The sequence below is a fragment of the Gracilinanus agilis genome, chromosome 4, assembly GCF_016433145.1.
Source record: "Gracilinanus agilis isolate LMUSP501 chromosome 4, AgileGrace, whole genome shotgun sequence".
In the NCBI taxonomy this organism is placed as follows: Eukaryota; Metazoa; Chordata; class Mammalia; order Didelphimorphia; family Didelphidae; genus Gracilinanus; species Gracilinanus agilis.
Window position 1 is genome coordinate 412,639,844 of NC_058133.1, and position 18,504 is coordinate 412,658,347.

Genomic DNA, 18,504 nt, shown 5'->3' on the forward strand with positions numbered 1-18,504 from the left:
GGGGGAAGGGCAGGTATTCAATAGATACTTCTCAGAGTGGGGGAAGGGCAGGTATTCAATAGATACTTCTCAGAGTGGGGGAAGGGCAGGTATTCAATAGATACTTCTCAGAGTGGGGGAAGGGCAGGTATTCAATAGATACTTCTCAGAGTGGGGGAGGGGTAGGCATACAATAGATAATTCTCAGAGAGGGGGAGGGGCAGGTATTCAATAGATACTTCCCAGAGTGGGGGAGGGGGATGCCCAGGCATGCAGTCAATTTAGCCATATGCTGAAGAGCATTGATTGGGAGGTTCTCCAGCCCAAGCCCAGGCCTAATGCTGGAGGTCTTAGAACTCTCTTACATACATCCCTTCCTGTTCTCTAGAACCCTTGTAATCTCTTATGAGAATCCCTGGGTGGGCCCCAAAACAAAACCACATTTGGGGTCCCAGAGGCTTTACTAGAAGCCCCCCAAGAAATGGATGCCGCCCAGATCCCGATACTGTTGACTATCCCGCACACATTATTTATTTATTAAATAAAATTAAATTTTATTTAATAAATTTTTATTATTTATTACTTGTAAAGCTGCCCAGCGCCAAACCTACTGCGATAGCTGGGGAAGGGGATGGAAGGAGGCACACACCCATTCTCCTGTGGAATGACTTTAAAGCCGGGATCTGAAGAGCAGCTGGAAGGGCCTAATTTAAAGGCTTTCCAGCTGTGACAAATCAGGTAAATCCCAACTGTGTGTGTAGAAGAAATAAGCCAGAAAACAGAGGCCTGTTTGTTTTATTCTGCTTCAGTGGATTTTGTTTCTCGTTCTTCCCAAACCACAAGCCCCTCCGAAAAGGCTGATTTTACCGGGAGCATCTATCATCATGAAGTAAAAATAAATCAGGGCCTTCACCTACAGTCAACAAGAGGGGATCTCAAGGCCAAATTCTCATTGTGATGTTGTTGGGAAAAGGTTCTAAAGGAGACTTAGGAGAGTTCTCTGAGTGATTGTAGCTGTCAGCAATGTGGCCTTCCTTTCCCATTAACTTTAGGTATTCCAGTGAGCCGTGTGGTGATTTTATTGATCCAAAGAGTGCTTTTCCAGGCCCAGAGATGGGAGGTCCTGGGTTCAGATGTGACCTCGGACACTCCCTAGCTGTGTCACCCCGGACAAATCATTTCATCCCCATTGCCTAGCCCCGGCTGCTCTTCTGCTTTGGAACTGATACACAGTATTAATTCTAAGATGGAAGGGAAGGGTTTAAAAAAAATTGCTTTTAAAGTTAACCGTAGATTTGGTCCTAAAAGACATTTCCATTTGTTAAATGTCCACATATATACACAAACAGGTATCCCTTCCACATGCCCGCTGTTCCCCCTTGTAGGTTTGATATATTGTGGGTTGGCAAAAGAAATTAAATGGGAATTTTTGAGGAGTTTTGCAGAAGCTGCAGACAGCACATGAAGGTTGGCAGAAAAAGTTGAGAAACTCAGAAATGCATAAAATATATAATATTGGATGATATCAAAATGTTATCTTTTTGTACCATAAGTATACACAATTTCTTTTTTAAGTTAAAATATGTAAAAAGTTAATCATTTGCCCTTGAGATATGAAGAGATAATATCTACACTTAACCCAAATTTTACAGTAAGGTACTATAAAACACACCATAAAAGAAAAAGAAAACATTCAGACTTTTCTGGTATGAAAGGAAGGCCAAAAAATTTTCCAGATCAAGGGTCACTGTGTCCCTAATCCCCCTGCCATGTGGAAAGGATATACCCAACATGTACATACATATATTTTAAATCTGGATAAATTGAAGCATCGAGATAGAGAATAGAAACCAAGTGTGGAGACACCATGTTTTTACTGTATTTCCTATTAAAGTCTTACAACTGTTATGTAAGATATTAAAAACTATAGCCTGATGGATAGGTCACCAAGCCAATAACTTAATGGCTTCTGCTTATATCACTTAGTATAAACTGTGTCATTTATCTTACAGTGAGGTCTTGAGCGAGTCTTGTCTTATATATATAGTGGAAAGGATAATGCTAACCTTAGAAGAAATGGACTGGAGCCAACATGTAACCTGGCCACATTTGTGTATCTTTGTAATTGGGTCTAATCTTCCTCCTGCACTAGCTCAACCCTCATAATCTAGGTTCTGAAGCAAGTTTCATAAAGACAATTCTTGCTACTAGGCTTTAATCCAAAAAATAGATTCCATGCAATAAATATTTATTAAATGTCTGCTGTGAGTAGGGTACTGTGCTAGAAATTGGTAGTGGGAGCTCATATTGGATACTCTTTTTAGGTTCAAACTTTGTATCTCTCATAAGACTAATATATTGCCTATTTATTAAGAGTTAAATAAAAGTTGGCATTCAAGCAACACTTTATTTATTAAACACTTGTGTGCCAGTCACTAGGATAGGGACCTGAGATACAGCTATAAAGAATTAAACAATTACTACTCAATTTTCTAGTGTAAAAATTAAACAACACTAATCTTCTTTTAAAGGAGAATTGTGGTATTCATGTATTGATATCATAGTTTCCTCCAGACCAGGAGTCTACTACGACTTTATAGCCCAGAGAACTAAGAATGATTTTTACAATTTTTTAAAGTTTTTATTTTATTTAAGATGTAAAAAAATTTTTTTGCTTCTGGGACTGTAGATACACAAGCAGGCTGTGAAGCCCTCAGGCCATGGTATGCTACTCTTCTCAATCCCTGATCCCACCCCAGTTCTCTTCTTTCCCTGCTCTGTGTCTTTTGGCCTTTTCATTACTCTTTGAGCAAGTTTTCTTTGTTAGAAAAATTAAAGGCATTAGTGATTCTGTAGAGTAGCAGAAAATCTTGACTTTGCTACTTGACTAGATGGATGATTTAGGGTAAGTTATTTTTTTTAAATTATTATTATTATTACTTTTTGGTTGACATAAAATTTTTTTTGTTGATAGGATCTGTTGATAGATACTGCTGCCAATTATAATGATCAAAACAGAGACATTTTAAAAACCAGTTTATTTTTTGCTCAGAGCATAATCCCTTGGTACGCAGAAACCAGTGGCTCTCAACTAATATTTTCACCAACCTTTTCTAGATTTAAGTAACAGCAGTAGGGAATTTTATAATGGAATTTTACTGAGGGCAGAAAGGGAAGATAAAGATTTCCATATCAAAGAACCAATTACAGAAGGTGAAGATCTATGTCAGGTAAAGGAATAAACTGATTAGTAAGCATTAACTGATTTAATACTGGAATTTTCAGACTAACTATGAACGCTAGAACTATAGCTAGTGACCAGAAATGCTCATTGGAGATAAATAGAGGTAATAAGGCTGAGCTAGAAATTCTTCTATCACTTAACAGCTAATCAACTGAACTAAAGTGTAATGCCTCAGCTAAATTCTGCAAACTCTGGCTATTGATGTGACTTGCTGTCTCAAGGAAATGGCTACAATACTAAAATATTAAAATTCTCTTACTACATAGTAATAACTCAGATTTATGAAGTGCCTTAAGATTTGAGAAACACTTTCCCTACAGCAACAACTCTGATGTATACAGTACAGATGTTTTTATCTCAACTTTCCAAATGAGGAAATCGAGATTCCCAAAAGTTGAGTGGCTTGCCCAGTCACACGAACAAAGTGACTGAGCCAGATTCAGAACCAGATCTCCTGGTTCCAAGTCCAGCATTCTTCCTACTACAACCTTCATAGGGCAAGTGAAGGAACAGATAGAAAGTATTTTGTAAACTAAAAGATGCCCTATAAATGTCAGCTAATATTTTTTTATTATCTAAATTCCCCTAAACCATGAAAGTTGCTTAAATTTAGTAGTCATGATACTGCTAATAATCGACCATTTTATATTTCCTTATGTCACTAAGAGGTCATTTAATGCCTCTATCCTCTACCTTATTCTTCCTTCGCTTGGATCCTATCCTTCCACTTTACTGGAAATGAAGAAAAGGACTAAGGGCTAATAATTAAATCTCTGGGAGGGAATTTTAGAGATCATCTGGTCTAGTCTCCTCATTTAATAGATGAGAAACCTGAGATCTAGAGATGTGAACTTACTCACTTGAGGTCACACAGCTGGGTAAGTGACAGAGCCAGGATTTTCATTCAGATCTCCAGACTCCCAAGTCAGTGTGTTCTTACCATCAGCCTCAGCTGACAGAGACTTTGACCATTCACATGGCCACAGGCATTTTTGCAAATTTACAGCTGTGTATGGGGCATATTATTTAATCAGAGGTCATTTAAGATAATCTAACCCTCTTCCACATGTGAAAACTAAACTAAATTAACACTCTGGTTCTTAGTTTCCATGGGGTTTATTAATATTTACTTGAATAAAAAAGGACAGATAGATATAGAGCTATTTATGTCTATTCTAATCTCACCACAAATAGCATGTACTTCCTAGAACCCCCTCTTTTATTTCTTCTTCTCCCCCCCCCATCTTAACCTGATCCTTTTTCATGTGCCTAACTCACTGTCTTGTGGCTCACGCTAGAGCATTCTCACTTGAGGCAGTGCATGCAGCGCAGGGGTACAGGTAGGATGACCCCAGTATGTGATTGGGGGCTGGGGAGGATGTTCCCTTCATACACACTTAAATCCTTTATTTAGTACTGAGTTATCTAAAACCAGCCCCAGTAAATCGCTAATTCAAGCTGACTTAAAGTTAAATCAATGTTTTTATTTTCATTCATAGGGACTGAAATTTCTTTTTTTATATATCTTATGTGTTTTATGCAAAACCTTGTTTTATGTGTTTTGTGCGAAAAATGGCAGGTAGACCTTGTCACTAAATAGTAGAGTATGTAAAGGAATGGTAAATGGTATGGTATAAGAAGACTAGAAAGATGGGGGTACAGGAGGCAGGTTATGAAGGGCTTTGAATGCAAAACAGGATTTTATTTTGGATCCTGGAGGTGACAGGGAGCCTGAAGTTTATCAAGTAGGATATTCATTGGTCAGACCTGTGAGACTCATACTTAGGAAGATCACTTTGGCTTCTGATTAGAGGATGGACTGGATCAGGGAAGAGATTGAAAGCAAAGGAACCAACGGGCAGATGATTCTAAGAGTCTAGTGTGTTGTGATACAATCCTTCACCATCGTCGTTGCCACGTCAGAGGAGAGAAGGGAGTATGTGCAAGAAATGTTATGAAGGTAAAACTGTCAGGCTTTGGCAGCAGAGTAAGTATGCAGGGCCCCCTGACTCTGTTTTGCCATTAGATTTTTATTCCTGTCGTTCTGAAGCACGAATTTGGTTTGGAAGGACTGTCAGTGTGGGTTTGGGCTTTTGCTATTACTAAGCTGCCTTCTTGCCTTTGCCCCTCAGAATGGATGTGGAGGACAGAGAATGATGAGTGAGGAGGACATGTAGGCTGCAAGTACTCTAAAGGCGAAGAGGGAAGTTTGGAATGGTCAAGGACGGGAGGGGAGATAGTGAATTCATTCTGGATGTGTTGGGTTCAAGATATCTACAGGATATCTAGTTAAAGATGTGAGTCTGTAGGTCCAAGAGGCCTAGAAGTTAGGGCAGGGGAAATAGATCTGAGAATCATCTGAGATCATTGAATCCATGGCAACTGAAGAAGTCACCATGCTAAATGACATCTAGAGAAAAAGAAAGAAGGTGCAGGAGAGAGCCTGGGTGAAGATCTAGCAAAGGAGACCGGAGTGGCCAAACAGGAGGAGAGGCAGAGAAGAGTAGTGTCCTGGAAACGAGAGCGTGATATGAAGGAGAAGGGGATGGTCACTGTCAAAGGCGTAGAGGAGTCAAACCTGGTTTTCTCTCATGTTTGTTCCCAGTGGAAGGCTCCCTGATGGCCTTTGATTCTCTTGTTAACTCTGATCTCAATGGCAAACCTCTAGATCTAAATCAGTAATTCCCAAAGTGGGCACCACCGCCCCCTGGTGGGTGCTGCAGCAATCCAGGGAGGAGGTGATGGCCACAGGTGCATATATCTTTCCTATTAATTGCTATTAAAATTTTTTAAAAAATTAATTTCTGGGGGGCTAAATAATATTTTTTCTGAAAAGGGGGCAGTAGGCGAAAAAAGTTTGGGAACCACTGATCTAAATCTATGATTCTGTGATCCTAAGACATATTCTTTTAGGGTCCATAGGTACTTATCCTGGCTTTCAGTTTTTGCTCCAAACACATCTGTATCTCATGGTATGTCACTAGGTTCTTGCCTTTTCTCCCATTTCTTAGCTTTGCTTCACTTAAATCCACACTTAAAATGAGGTGGAAATCCACTTTTTTTTTTTTTTTAACTTTTACCTTCTGTCCCTAAAACTGATTCTAAGGCCAAAGAGCAATAAGGGCTAAGCAGTCAGGGTTAAGGGACTTGCCCAGAGTTGATCCCAAGATGGCCTATCTCCAGGCCTGGTTCCACCACATAGCAGCCCCAACAGTACATACTAATAGATATCCACCTACCCACTAGATAATTCATTATTACCTACAGAACCCCCCCACCCCCCCATCCATAGGGGTCATGAATCAACATCACAATATGTCATTTGGATCACCATCATATATGAAGTACCAACTCTATTTTCTTCCTCTAATCTTTACATCTCATGGGCTGCTGTGGATTTCTTTATTATCCTTTTTTTTTTTTTTAACAAAGAGAATGCTTTTAAAATCTCAAAGGAAATGGCATGCAGAAGCCTATTAATGTAATGGGAGGTTCACAATCAAAAAGCCCAAATGTCAGGAGATAGAAGGCCAAAGTTTCCACAGCAACATTAATCCACATTAACTTGACATATTAACTAATGCTGTATATATTAAAGTATGCGGTTAACAGCATAAACATAAATCACCAGCCCTCTAGTGTCTCCATGTAATGTGTGTTGGCTTCTTTTGCTCTGGGAATCATAACTTCAGAATTATCAGATTTTGTTTCTTTGGTCCTTTTTTTGTTTCTGATCCATTAAGCTATATTAAAACAGCCCCATCCTCTCCCATTTTGTAATTTACTTTTTTTCCATAGAGGCAAATTATTTTAAATAAATAGCAATGTCATGTTGCTGCCACAATATTTCTAGTTACATTTTCCTTGAATTTTATGTCCTAATTACGGTACATTCTGTCCACTCTCATTCATAGGTATTAACTCCATTTTCATTCAAAGGCTCTGTGTATTCAATTTGGACTCAGATGAATATATTGATATGCTCTCTTATTGAAGAGTAAATAAGCTGAATGATGAAGTAAGAGGTGAGCTGGGGAGTATTTAGTTAAAGGAAGGTCACTTACAACTCTTTGGGGGAAAAGTTTGGTAGACTTATATTGTAATCATGATTTCTCCTGAATCCATTTGGCTTGTAGTCAATCTAATTTATGACATAACATTAAAATATGCTTTTCAGGGGGCAGCTGGGTAGCTCAGTGGATTGAGAGTCAGGCCTAGAGACAGGAGGTCCTAGGTTCAAATTTGACCTCAGACACTTCCCAGCTGTGTGATCCTGGGCAAGTCACTTGACCCCCATTGCCTACCCTTACCACTCTTCTACCTTGGAGCCAATACACAGTATTGACTTCAACACGTAAGGTAAGGGTTTTAAAAAAAAAAGATATGCTTTTCATTTTAAAAGATAATCATCTCTTCTGATCACAGCTGAGAAAAGGGATAACAAATACACCCAGTTTCTGAAAGGCAGGAAAAATACTCTTGCAGTGAGATCACTGAATCATTGACTGAGTGTTTGTGAAGTGGAGAAATACCTTTAGTGAAAAGTTCACTTATCTTGCCAAAATCTGTGTACTTGTAGAATGCCTTATTGAAAGTGGTTTGACATTCTTATTTCTTTCTGTAATTAATTGTTACATTGATTCATTTCCAGGAAGTAATAATTTGATAGTAGAATGCTCTATAGAAAATATATGTACAAGATCTCCACCCTATAAAAGATTATAGTCTAAAATGGAATTAACATCAACATAAATTGTTAATATAGTCAGTTTTTGAAAAAAAGAATTACTAAATTTTGCTTCTATATCACTTTCATTTAATATATACTCCCCTACAAAGAATAAAAGAAAAAAATAGGCAAAACTAACAAACATATCAACAGTGTCTAACAGTATATGCAATGTTCTGCTCCCATATGCCCCTACCTCTGCACTAAGGGGTAGGTAGTACATTTTTCATTTTTCTGATCTCTTCGTCAGGGTCAAGCTTGATTATTTTAACAACATAACTATCATGTTAATTTTTATTTATCTTTTTTCTGATAATCCTTATGTATATAATTTTCCTAGTTTTGCTTACTTCCCTTAATATAAATTCATATAAATCTTCTCATGTTTCTCTGGATTCATGTTAGGTTTCAGTCCTATCCTGTAACATTCATGTACCATAATATATTTAACAAAAATATTGATATCTATGGACCTTCCTGTCAGTCTTTGGGTATGTTTACCAATGAGACAGTAATGCACTATTGATGGAGCTGTGAATTAGTCCTGCTATTGAGGTTATCTTTCAGTTATTTTTGAATCAAGCTCTTTAGGACCCCATTTGGGCTTTTCTTGGCAATGATCCTAGAGTGGTTTGCCATTTCCTTCTCAAAGCATCAGCTATTTGGGGGACGTCCTGCACCAACCATGTGAAGATTTCCCCAAGTGGAATGACCAGATAAAAACAGTTTGTTCCAACAGCCAGGGAGGTAGCTGAAGCAGGCGCTGTGTGGTACCTAGAGCTTGATCAGACATCAGAGATGCCACAGCCAGCCAGTGCATCCTGGGCCATTGCTTTCTCTTGTCACTAGACTTGGATGACTCCTTAAGAGAGAGAGTGAGGCTGACCACTTTGCAGCCTTGCCTCACTTTAATCCAGTTCACATGCATGTCAGAGCATCGCCCCATAGCCTTCTTCAAAACAGAAGACGACGAGCATGTACCAGTGGGAACTCTGTGACAAACAGCATAAACATCTTAACAATCTTTAGCATAATTTCAATTGTTGCCAATGATGAAACTCATTCCCAGCTCCTTCTACATTGTATTAGTGTTTGAGGGTTTCCACATTCTCTCCAACATTAACAACTCCCGTCTTATGTCATCTTTGGCAGTTAACTAGTTGGTTGTGAAATGAAAACTCCAAGTTGTGGTTTGCATTTTGTGGTTTAGAACAGTCTTTCACATGGTTGTTAACAGTTTGAAGTTCTTTTGAGAATTGTTTGTTCATGTTCTTTGAACTCCTTATTAATAGGAGAATAGCACTTGCCTTGTTTGGTTTAATTCTTTATCTTACTTATCAGACTAAAGATATTTGAAATAATTTTTTTCTTCTCAATGATTTCCTTTCTTATTCTAGTAGCTTTTCAACTTCATATCATTAAAATGATCTATTTTACCTAGCTGTGTGACGCTGAGAACGGCACAACCCCCACTGCCCTGACCACACTTCTGCCTTAGAATCAATACATGGTATTGTTTCTAAGGTGGAAGGTAAGGGTTTAAAAAAATGATCTATTTTTTCTTTTTTTTTATTGTGTCCATCCCATGGTTGGTTAGGAACTTCCTCAGTAGCCTCACCTAAAAAAACTTATATAAGGTATGTGTCTTTCCTAAGTTTTTATGATATAACCTTTAATTCTCAGGTTGTATATCTGTTTTAGCCTTACTGTGGTATATGTAACAAGATTCTGGTCTAAACTTAATTTTAGGCAGTTTCTATCTTATATAGATTGTATTCCAAAAGCTCCCTTGTAAATCAGTTGCTTAGAACTCCAAAGCCATTTTCCCAGAAAAATAAACTTAATAATTGATGATTGGTTTCCCAGACTAACTCACAAAAGACTACATAATCCCATGATATAGCTGAACTATAATACTGTAATGATAGTGCTATAGAACCTAAATTCTACAATGTTCTCACTGGAAAAAAAATGTAAATTCCAATTCAGAATTCAGGCAGGAGGGACCCAGAACCTACCTCTGGTACATCATTTTCTCTTCTTTGCCAATAGCACTGGCCTGAGGTGTTAAGGAGAAGTGTCAGGGGTAGTAAGAATCCACTTTGGGCAGTATTTGGGAGATATTGTGAGCTTGGGATATAGGCATCAGCTCTAAAGAAGTAGTTAAATAGAAAGCTGGTTTTCAGGATCTTCTCAAAGAAGAAAGTAAAGAAATTGGTAGAGATGATTTCATTTTGCACTGAAGGGCAATAAGAAGAAACATCATTTTACAGAGCACTTGGTCATCTTGCCTTTGCATTATTGATGAAGAGCCATGGGGGAGGGGACTATCCTGAAGATACTTGGGACTTTTTTCCATCATCTTTTACAAAGGATGAAATTAATTCATAAAAACATTATACAAAAGGCTTAAAAGGTCATTCAAATTAAATAGCTTAATATGTAATAACTTCAGGGCAAAAATAGACACATTGAGAAAGTGAAAAAAAATTGGAAAATTGGGTTTAAGATTAAGAAATGAAAGAATTCAAAGGCTTATTAATTACTTGTAATTTTTGCACCTCTATATCATAAATGCTTTCCTCAGAAAGAAAATTGGAAATGGAAATCACTAGAGATAGATAACACCAAATACTGCCACAAAAAAATGAAATTTACATTTTAACAGACAGTAAATGAGTAGTTATAACATAGGAGCCATTTCAATATCAGAAAAGAACAAAGATAAGAGTGTACTACATGTCATTAGGATAGTTCCAACTCAACTTGTTTAAATGAATGAGTTTTTCATTTAGAAATTTGAGATGGATAAAGGTAAAGACAGTGACTTACTGCCATTTCATAGAGAAATTTAATCAATGTAAGACAGTCACCAAAAATGAAGCTGAAAGAACCCCTAGAACCTCTCTCAAGAAACATTTGATATCTTTTTCAGGTTTAGAGACTTGGTGCCAAGGCAGCAATTTAGAACACAAACTTGTATGGAAACATAATGGAACTTCAGTGTAAGATCATGGTTTTTAGGCTTTTCTTCCTATCAACAAGCTTTTATTAAGCAGCACTATGCACTTGCTGGTACTGTTCCTGTCCCCAGAATGATTCCTGCCCAGAGAAGCATATAGTCTGGCAGACAAAAACCATATATGATATAATTTGGGGAGTTAGACTGTGAGTAGCTATAAGGATCAGGAAAGGTTTCTTGTAAAGGTGGCACTTTAGCTGAGACTTGAAGAAAACTAGGGATTCTAAGAGGAAGAAACAAAGAAGGAGTGAATTCAGGGATGAGGGAGAACCTGGGCAAAGACATGGAGATAGATGGGAAATGGGATGCTATGTATGAGGAACAATTTGCTTAGATTATAGTGACGTTTAATAATGCTTAACAGGTAAATTGGGACCAAGATTATGAAAAACTTTAAATGTCAAAAGAAAAATATTCCATTTAAGTCCTGAAAGAGACTAGCACCCAGTTTACTGCCTGTGACATAGTACATATTTGAAAAATGCTTGTTAAATGAAACTGAATTGAACATCACTATTCTCTTAGTAAGAATTATGGAAAACTCCATTTTCAGAAGATTCAACATTATAGATGTATAAGTTAGCTGTGGCATGGTACCAAGGCTGACTTGCACTCAAAAGAGATGTAAAAGACTCCACTGATAATGTATATGTCCAAAATAGGAATCACACTGGATGGGCAGGAGTGGATGGGTTGCTGATTTATAATGATAACAGGAATGTCCACACTGATGGACTCATGGATCCATGGAAGTATTGATATAAAATCTAGGTGAAAGTAAACCTTTTGTACAGGTTCAAGGAATGGGAGAAGAAAAGGAATTCTTGTAAGCAGGAATGGTTAAATTCCCTCTATTTACAGTTTACACACACACAGACACACACCAGCATAGCGTAGTTTATAGATGAAAAGCCTTGAAGTCAGGAGATAAGGTTTTAAGTCCCACTTCCCACATACAGACTATATAGTCAAAAGTCATTTAACCTCTCCTGTGTCCTAGGCAATTCCTTAAGATTCTCAGTTCAGAAAGAGTAGTCTCTCTCAGCATTGCTAGAGAGAGGCTTCCACAGTGGGAGTTCAGTCCCAAGTCCTTTATGATCTTTTTTGGATAAGGATCTTTTTGGTCTTTGATGCTCAAAGAATTAAGAAAAAAATGTTATATCTATTTTTATATACATGCATATGTACATATATATGTATGATTGTCCATGTTTTCATGTTATTTTTAAAAAATAGATTTTATTGGTGCCTTTTGTTATTTCTATCATGGTAATTTCTGTATATTTTTCCCACATCCTCTCTCTTAGCTCTAATAAGAAAAAGGAATAAAAACCAAAAAGGAATAAAAATCCAAAGAATATATCAAATGACAACACATGCCTAATTTTTATCTTATATTTTCAAAATCTGCTTTGCTAATACCATGTTAAGGTGATATTATGGGCAATAATAATGGTAAGATTGGCAAAAGTTTCATCATCTAGCATTTAGAGAATAGATTTTGGATTAACCATAGTGTCTGGTAATTCCATAACATCAAGTATTATCTGTAGTCTTGATATCATTTTAATATGTTTTGTCTTGGGAATGGGTGGTTCATTCGAAGTCTTAAATCTCAATGGAGAAATAAGTATTCAGTTAAGAAACAGTTTTAAGTCATTTCTTGGCTCAGGTCTCCTGAGTTAGGGAATGGGGAAAAGAAACAGACAATGAGGTTGGTTATATATCTAGGATCCTAGCCCAGTGGAATCTTTTCTTGTCTTGTAGTGGATTGCTTGCTCATTTGAGTGTCCAATTTTCTGCCTTCCCCCCTGGCTCCTTCCCTCCCTGCTCTTGCCCCCAACATACTATAATTTGTGCCTTACAGTTATTGCTACGGGAAGATATTTTACTCTCTTACACTGTAGGATTAGCTGTCCTCTGGTTGTATATTAACATTGTAGATTTAGGAGTATGAAAGTTTATGAGTTTGAGGAGGTAAGGCTGATGTTTAAGTGATTTATAAGTAATAAAAAGTACTGGTTGCAGCAGAGATACAATGCATAGTAAAAAGTGCTCTTGTGGGACCTGAGGAAACCCTTAGCCAAATCTCCATTTCCCTACCATGAATATTTAAGTTTCAGTGATATTATCTTGACTTGTATACAGATTTAAGGGGCCACATTTTTGCTGCTCTTGTAAGACCATTGGATTCCTGGAGAGCTGATTATTTTTTAAACACTTTTCTGAAAGCTTGCCCTTTGCTGTGGCTCAGCTTCTGACAGTGGTGTGTATATATAGGAAAGAGATATTATTTTGTGCAGATGTTTTAAAGCCCTCCACCCACTGGAAAATTTTTTCTCATTTGTGACATCACTGAAATGTCCAGCTGTTTTTTAGATAAAGCCAGCAGATAGCATGTGCTACTTGAACTGACCCAACTGCCGTTAATATTGGGCTGCAGAAAATGCTGTTACATGTCTTTGTTCAGCTTAGCTGTGTTGTGGTCCCGTAGTTATAGAAACAAGAGTGGTTGTTTAGGTAAGTGTTAGTTGTTTTTTTTGCCCTTTTATAGTGTGATTAATCAGGCTGCTTTCTTGTAGCAATGTTAAAACATATTCTGTTTTTGTATTTCCCCTTTGCATGCCATCAAACTGATGAAGTTCCCTCAGGATGCTGATTTTTAGAGGTGGGATTAGTTGGCTCTACGTAGACACTTCAGATTGAATCACAGCCGATCTGTTTTCTAACAGAGGAATCATGGGTTATTATTTTTTAATCCCTGCTTTTATATTTATTTATATTGGGTTCTATGTTTTCAGTTTCCTTCTATAGATAATAAAGTAATCATTTTTCATCATTTCCATATTTTTGGCAGTCAATAAACATTAAGCTGCTACTATGTATCTGTCACTCTGCAAAGTACTGGAGACAAAAAGTGAAAGGCAGTCCCTGCTCTCAAGGGAGAGAAAACATGCCAGACAGCAATGTACAAACAAGCTACATAATTGAATAAATTGGAAATTATCCACAGAAGGAAGGCATCAGATTTAAGGAGAGTCAAGAAAGGCTCTCTGGAATTTTAGCTGAGACTTGAAGGAAACCAAGGAAGCCAGGAGGTAGTGGTGAGGAGGAAGAGCATTCTAAGCATGGGGTACAGCCAGAGAAAATTCCCTGAGCCAAGAGATGGTACATCTTATTTGGGAAACAGCAAGGAGGCCATTATCACTGGATTACAGAGTATAAGGGAAGATAAAGATTTAAGGTGTGTAAGAAGACTGAAAGGTGCGGGGTGAGGGAGAAGTTTGGAAGGACTTTGAATACTAAACAGGATTTTATATTTGATACAGGGAGCAGTAGGAAGCCATTGGACTTTAATTGACCAGGGAGACTCATAGAATAAGATCTATCCTTTAGGAATCTCACTTTGAGAGCCGAGTAGAAAGTCATTTGAAGCAGACTGCACCACCAGCATGCTTTTGCAGTGGTCCAGGGTGAGGAGATGAGCATGCCAGAGTGGTGGCAGTATCAGAAAAGAGTCAGGGGCATAACTAAGCAATATTGCAAAGATGAGATAGATGTGTCTGAGCAATAGACTGGATGGGGAATGGGGGAGATAAAAGATAGAGAGGCTGAGGATGGTATTTGGGTTACAATGCTAGAGGACTGGGAGAATGGAAGAACCCTTGACATTTTTTTTTTTTTTAGTTTTGAAGGAAGGGGGGAAAAGTTTTTTTGTGGAAAAAGAATGAGTTCTGTTCAGGACATGTTGAATTGAAGATGTTGGTGGAACATAAGGTGTTCAGTAGAGAATTGGCGATGTAAGGCTAGAGGTCAGGAGAGCATAGAGATGACAAATTCATGGGAGTTGATGAGATCACCAAATGAAATAATCTAGAGCAAGGGTGAGCAAGTATAGCTCTCTTTATGCCTGTGAACTAAAAATGGTTTTTACATTTTTAAATAAAGTTTTGTTGTATTTTAAAATATAAAAATCATTTTTGTATGACTCAAGAGCTGTACAAAAAGAGTCTGGCTAGATTTGGCCAGAGTTTGTGGACCTCTAATCCACAATTTAAGGGAATGAGAGAAGATCTAGGACAGATTCCTGTGGGACACACCCATGGTTAGCAGACATGATCTGAAGGTCTTTCAGAGGAAACCAAGACAGAGAGTTCAGATAGGTAGGAGGAAAATCAGAAGAGAGTAGTCACACAAAAAACCCTAGAAGATATTATTATTCTAATTATCTGGGAGCTGGAGGGAGGGGGAGAAAGATAGAATAACAAAATCATAGTAAATGCTGCCAGACCCAAGATCTGGCCATAATTTATTTCATCACTTCTTTTATTTTCCTCCTTAGAATTATGTTTTAAATATATAAAATAAAATACATAGAACATAGAGGTCCAGCTCTATATTAACAGGGATTTGAATGGCATTTGGATGGCATCAGATTGATAAGGATGAAATAGAATGATTGAGTACAGCCAGGCTAATGGTTAGCTCATGACTGCTCCAAAAAGTCTCTTAGTTTTTTTTATTATATACCTTTTCAAAGAGCAGTTTCTTACAAAGCACTATTGAGTTCAAAGCTGCATAGACACCTGAGGTTAAAGAATTACATCATGATTGGCATATAGCTTACAAAAAATTTCTCTCATGAAGATTATGCCCAGATGAGACAAGGTCCAAGGTTAAAAATGAGTCTCACTTTATCTGAGAGTTATTTTAGTAAAAAGCTTCCATATTTCAAAAGGTATGTTAAAGAATAGGCCTTTAAGATTAGGGTGTATTTTTGTCTTTGTACCTAAAGTACCTAAGTGAGAATGGAATTTGCCAGAGCCTGCTACTCCATGTCCTTGGGGAGTCTGGAACAGTAAGAGAGATATACCCACAGCTGTAGCTGATCTCTGCTGAGCAAAAAAAGACTGTTAACTCATTAACTGCTGGTTTACTATAGAGTACTTAGAGGCTTTCTATAAAACTTGAGTCTAACCTAGAAAATTAAATTAATATGTTTTCAATAATAAAAGAAGCCACAAAGAGGGGTCAGAATTTTTGGATAGGCCATCCGTTCTGTGGCCTGATTTTCAGGTCACAAAAACCAGTGTAGGGCTTTGCCAAACTACATTGATCTTGATGGGGTCCAGATAAAAAGTACCTATAAAAGACCCTATTTCTCTGAGTGGCCCCCAACAGTAAAATTATAAAGAAAGCCAATTATATTGAAATAAAGATCCTTACAACCACCCTCAGACAAAGGTGCTATTATTGTCCCCATTTTATATTTGAGGAAATTGAGGCAAACAGAAGTTAAGTGATTTGTCCAGGGTTCGCATGGCCAGCAAGTGTCTGAGTACAGATTTGAACTCAAGATATTCCTGGGTTCTGGCTCATCCCCCAACCAAAGTCATAAATCCCCTGATATTTATCCTTAGACCCTAAGGGCATCCATGAGTTCCAGGCTAAGAATTCATCACTTCTTTTTCTTGGTCCATACTATTTCCTTAAATATATGTCCCAGAATATTATGCTCCATTGATATTTTACATAACGATATTTTGGAGAACTTTTTTTATGTTTAGATACTGAAGTATAATTATAATTTATGGAAAAGCTCCTTTGCAACTATTGTCATTGGTATATGAAATGCCAACCCTCTAATTTTTTCCCCGTCTTAAGGACACCAAAAGACATTTACTATTTGTTTTCCCTTTTATCTGTGCAAACCCTAGAACAATAGAAAACCCTGAATTGGGGTCTTAATGATACTCCCTTAAATCCTGAAATACTATCTTCCACAACCCAAAGAACAAAGAGAGATCAATGAACATATTTTCTATATTACTAAAGAAACAAAGTGCCCTACCTTTCTCCTATAACTTCTTTCTTTCCTCGACTCTTTCTGTCTCTATTTTTTAAAGGGAGTTGAAAGCAAAGACAAGCAGGGCATGAAAAGTGGGTGGAAATGAGGATGAAAGGCATGAGGAATTCAGAAGTCTACCATCAGATCTCTGAGGTCTCTTACAATGTTCAAACTTAATCATCTTCTCCAGCCCATGAATTGGAATGACTGTGCTCCATTAATTCTGAGATCAGAGCAGAACCACCTCTAAGGCCTAATGCCTGGGTACAAATCATTGCTAAGTTTGTGGAAGATAACTCAATAGTAGATAGGATGATTGCATTTTGTGATAAGGATTATTTTGTTACCTTGTTCAGATGGGGAGCTTGGCAAGCAACCAGCCAGGTTCCCACTGTAAATAAGAGTCTTCCTTGGGCTCTTAGAGAGTCCTCATAATAGTGTTGCTCAGATACAAGGTGAGGATTCCATAATAATTACAAATAAATCTTCGTTTGGATTCCATGGCACAAATAATTTGCAGTATACAAGAGTGAAGAGGTTACCAAAGAGATAGTAATCTTGGCAGCCTGTTTATAGCAAACCAGAGATAACACCTTCCTCTGGGGTCTCCCCTTTTTGAAATGAGAAATCAAAGAAATGTTATGGGAAAACATATCCTAAAATGGAGGGTTTTCTTCCAGGTCTTATGTTCTACCCCCTCTCTCTTCCATATTAGTGTATCCTCTTTGTATTGCAATGGGCTTCTATCTATTCCATTCATTTTGATTCAATAAATGTTTCTGCAAAACATTGTCCTAAGGGAGTTAGAAAATTTTATTCAGGCATCATCCTTGTTTTGCTGGAGCATACAATCAAGTAGGAAGAACTATGTAAGTAATACTTACAGGAGTATTAAATATTTTTAAAGCATTTATTAAATTCCATTTTGCTTATTTCTTTTTTAGCTTAATGAGGCTGAAATTGTGGTGATGGGCTCTCCTAAGCCAAATGAAATTCCACTTAGTTGGATACAACCAGGAACTACCATTCTCAATTGTTCCTCCGACTTTCTGTCAGGTAAGCTTCAACACCTTTTCTTAGAGTCTTTGCTAAGGAAAGATATGAGAAATACTTTCCTTATTTATTCTGAAAGCATATGTTCCAAAACAAAATCCTATCCATTTCACTGATATCACAGCAGTATCCACATTTTGGTTTTCTAAGGTAGAATCCCAAAGTGCCAGTTTCATCAGATTTCTCCCGTATCACCTTCCAATATCTACTAATCAAAGTAATTAAGAACTTGAAAGAATGTTTCTTCTTGTATGTGTGTGTGTGTGTGTGTGTGTGAGAGAGAGAGAGAGAGAGAGAGAGCATGAGAGAGAGAGAAAGAGAGAACAGAAGGAAAGAAACTTCTTATTGATCCAAGAAGAGTAGAAGAATCAAAGCAAACATAGGATCACAAATGAAGTAAATGTTAAATGCTACCATTGAGATTATAGAAGGAAATTCTGCAGTAAATATTCTTAGAGAATGGCTGGGAACACTGAAAAATGAATGACTTTTCTGAGATCATACAGCCACTGTATGTTAAAGGTAGAACTTGAAGCCAGGCCTTTTTGTCATCAGAGACCAGTTCCCTATTCACTGTTCCAATTCTGCCTCTCATTTATTACTAGTCCATAATTATTGGTTTTCTGCAT

The 18,504-nt window shown here is 37.5% G+C and overlaps 1 protein-coding gene across 1 annotated transcript in view; it reads left to right on the plus strand.

The window, feature by feature from the left end:
• The window catches only part of MTHFD1L (methylenetetrahydrofolate dehydrogenase (NADP+ dependent) 1 like), a 200,983-nt gene that overhangs the window by 25,885 nt on the left and 156,594 nt on the right, over nt 1-18,504 (plus strand). The window contains exon 6 of the mRNA XM_044671679.1: nt 17,767-17,878. Within this exon, the coding sequence (XP_044527614.1) occupies nt 17,767-17,878 (112 nt within the window). The remainder of the gene's footprint in view (nt 1-17,766; nt 17,879-18,504) is intronic.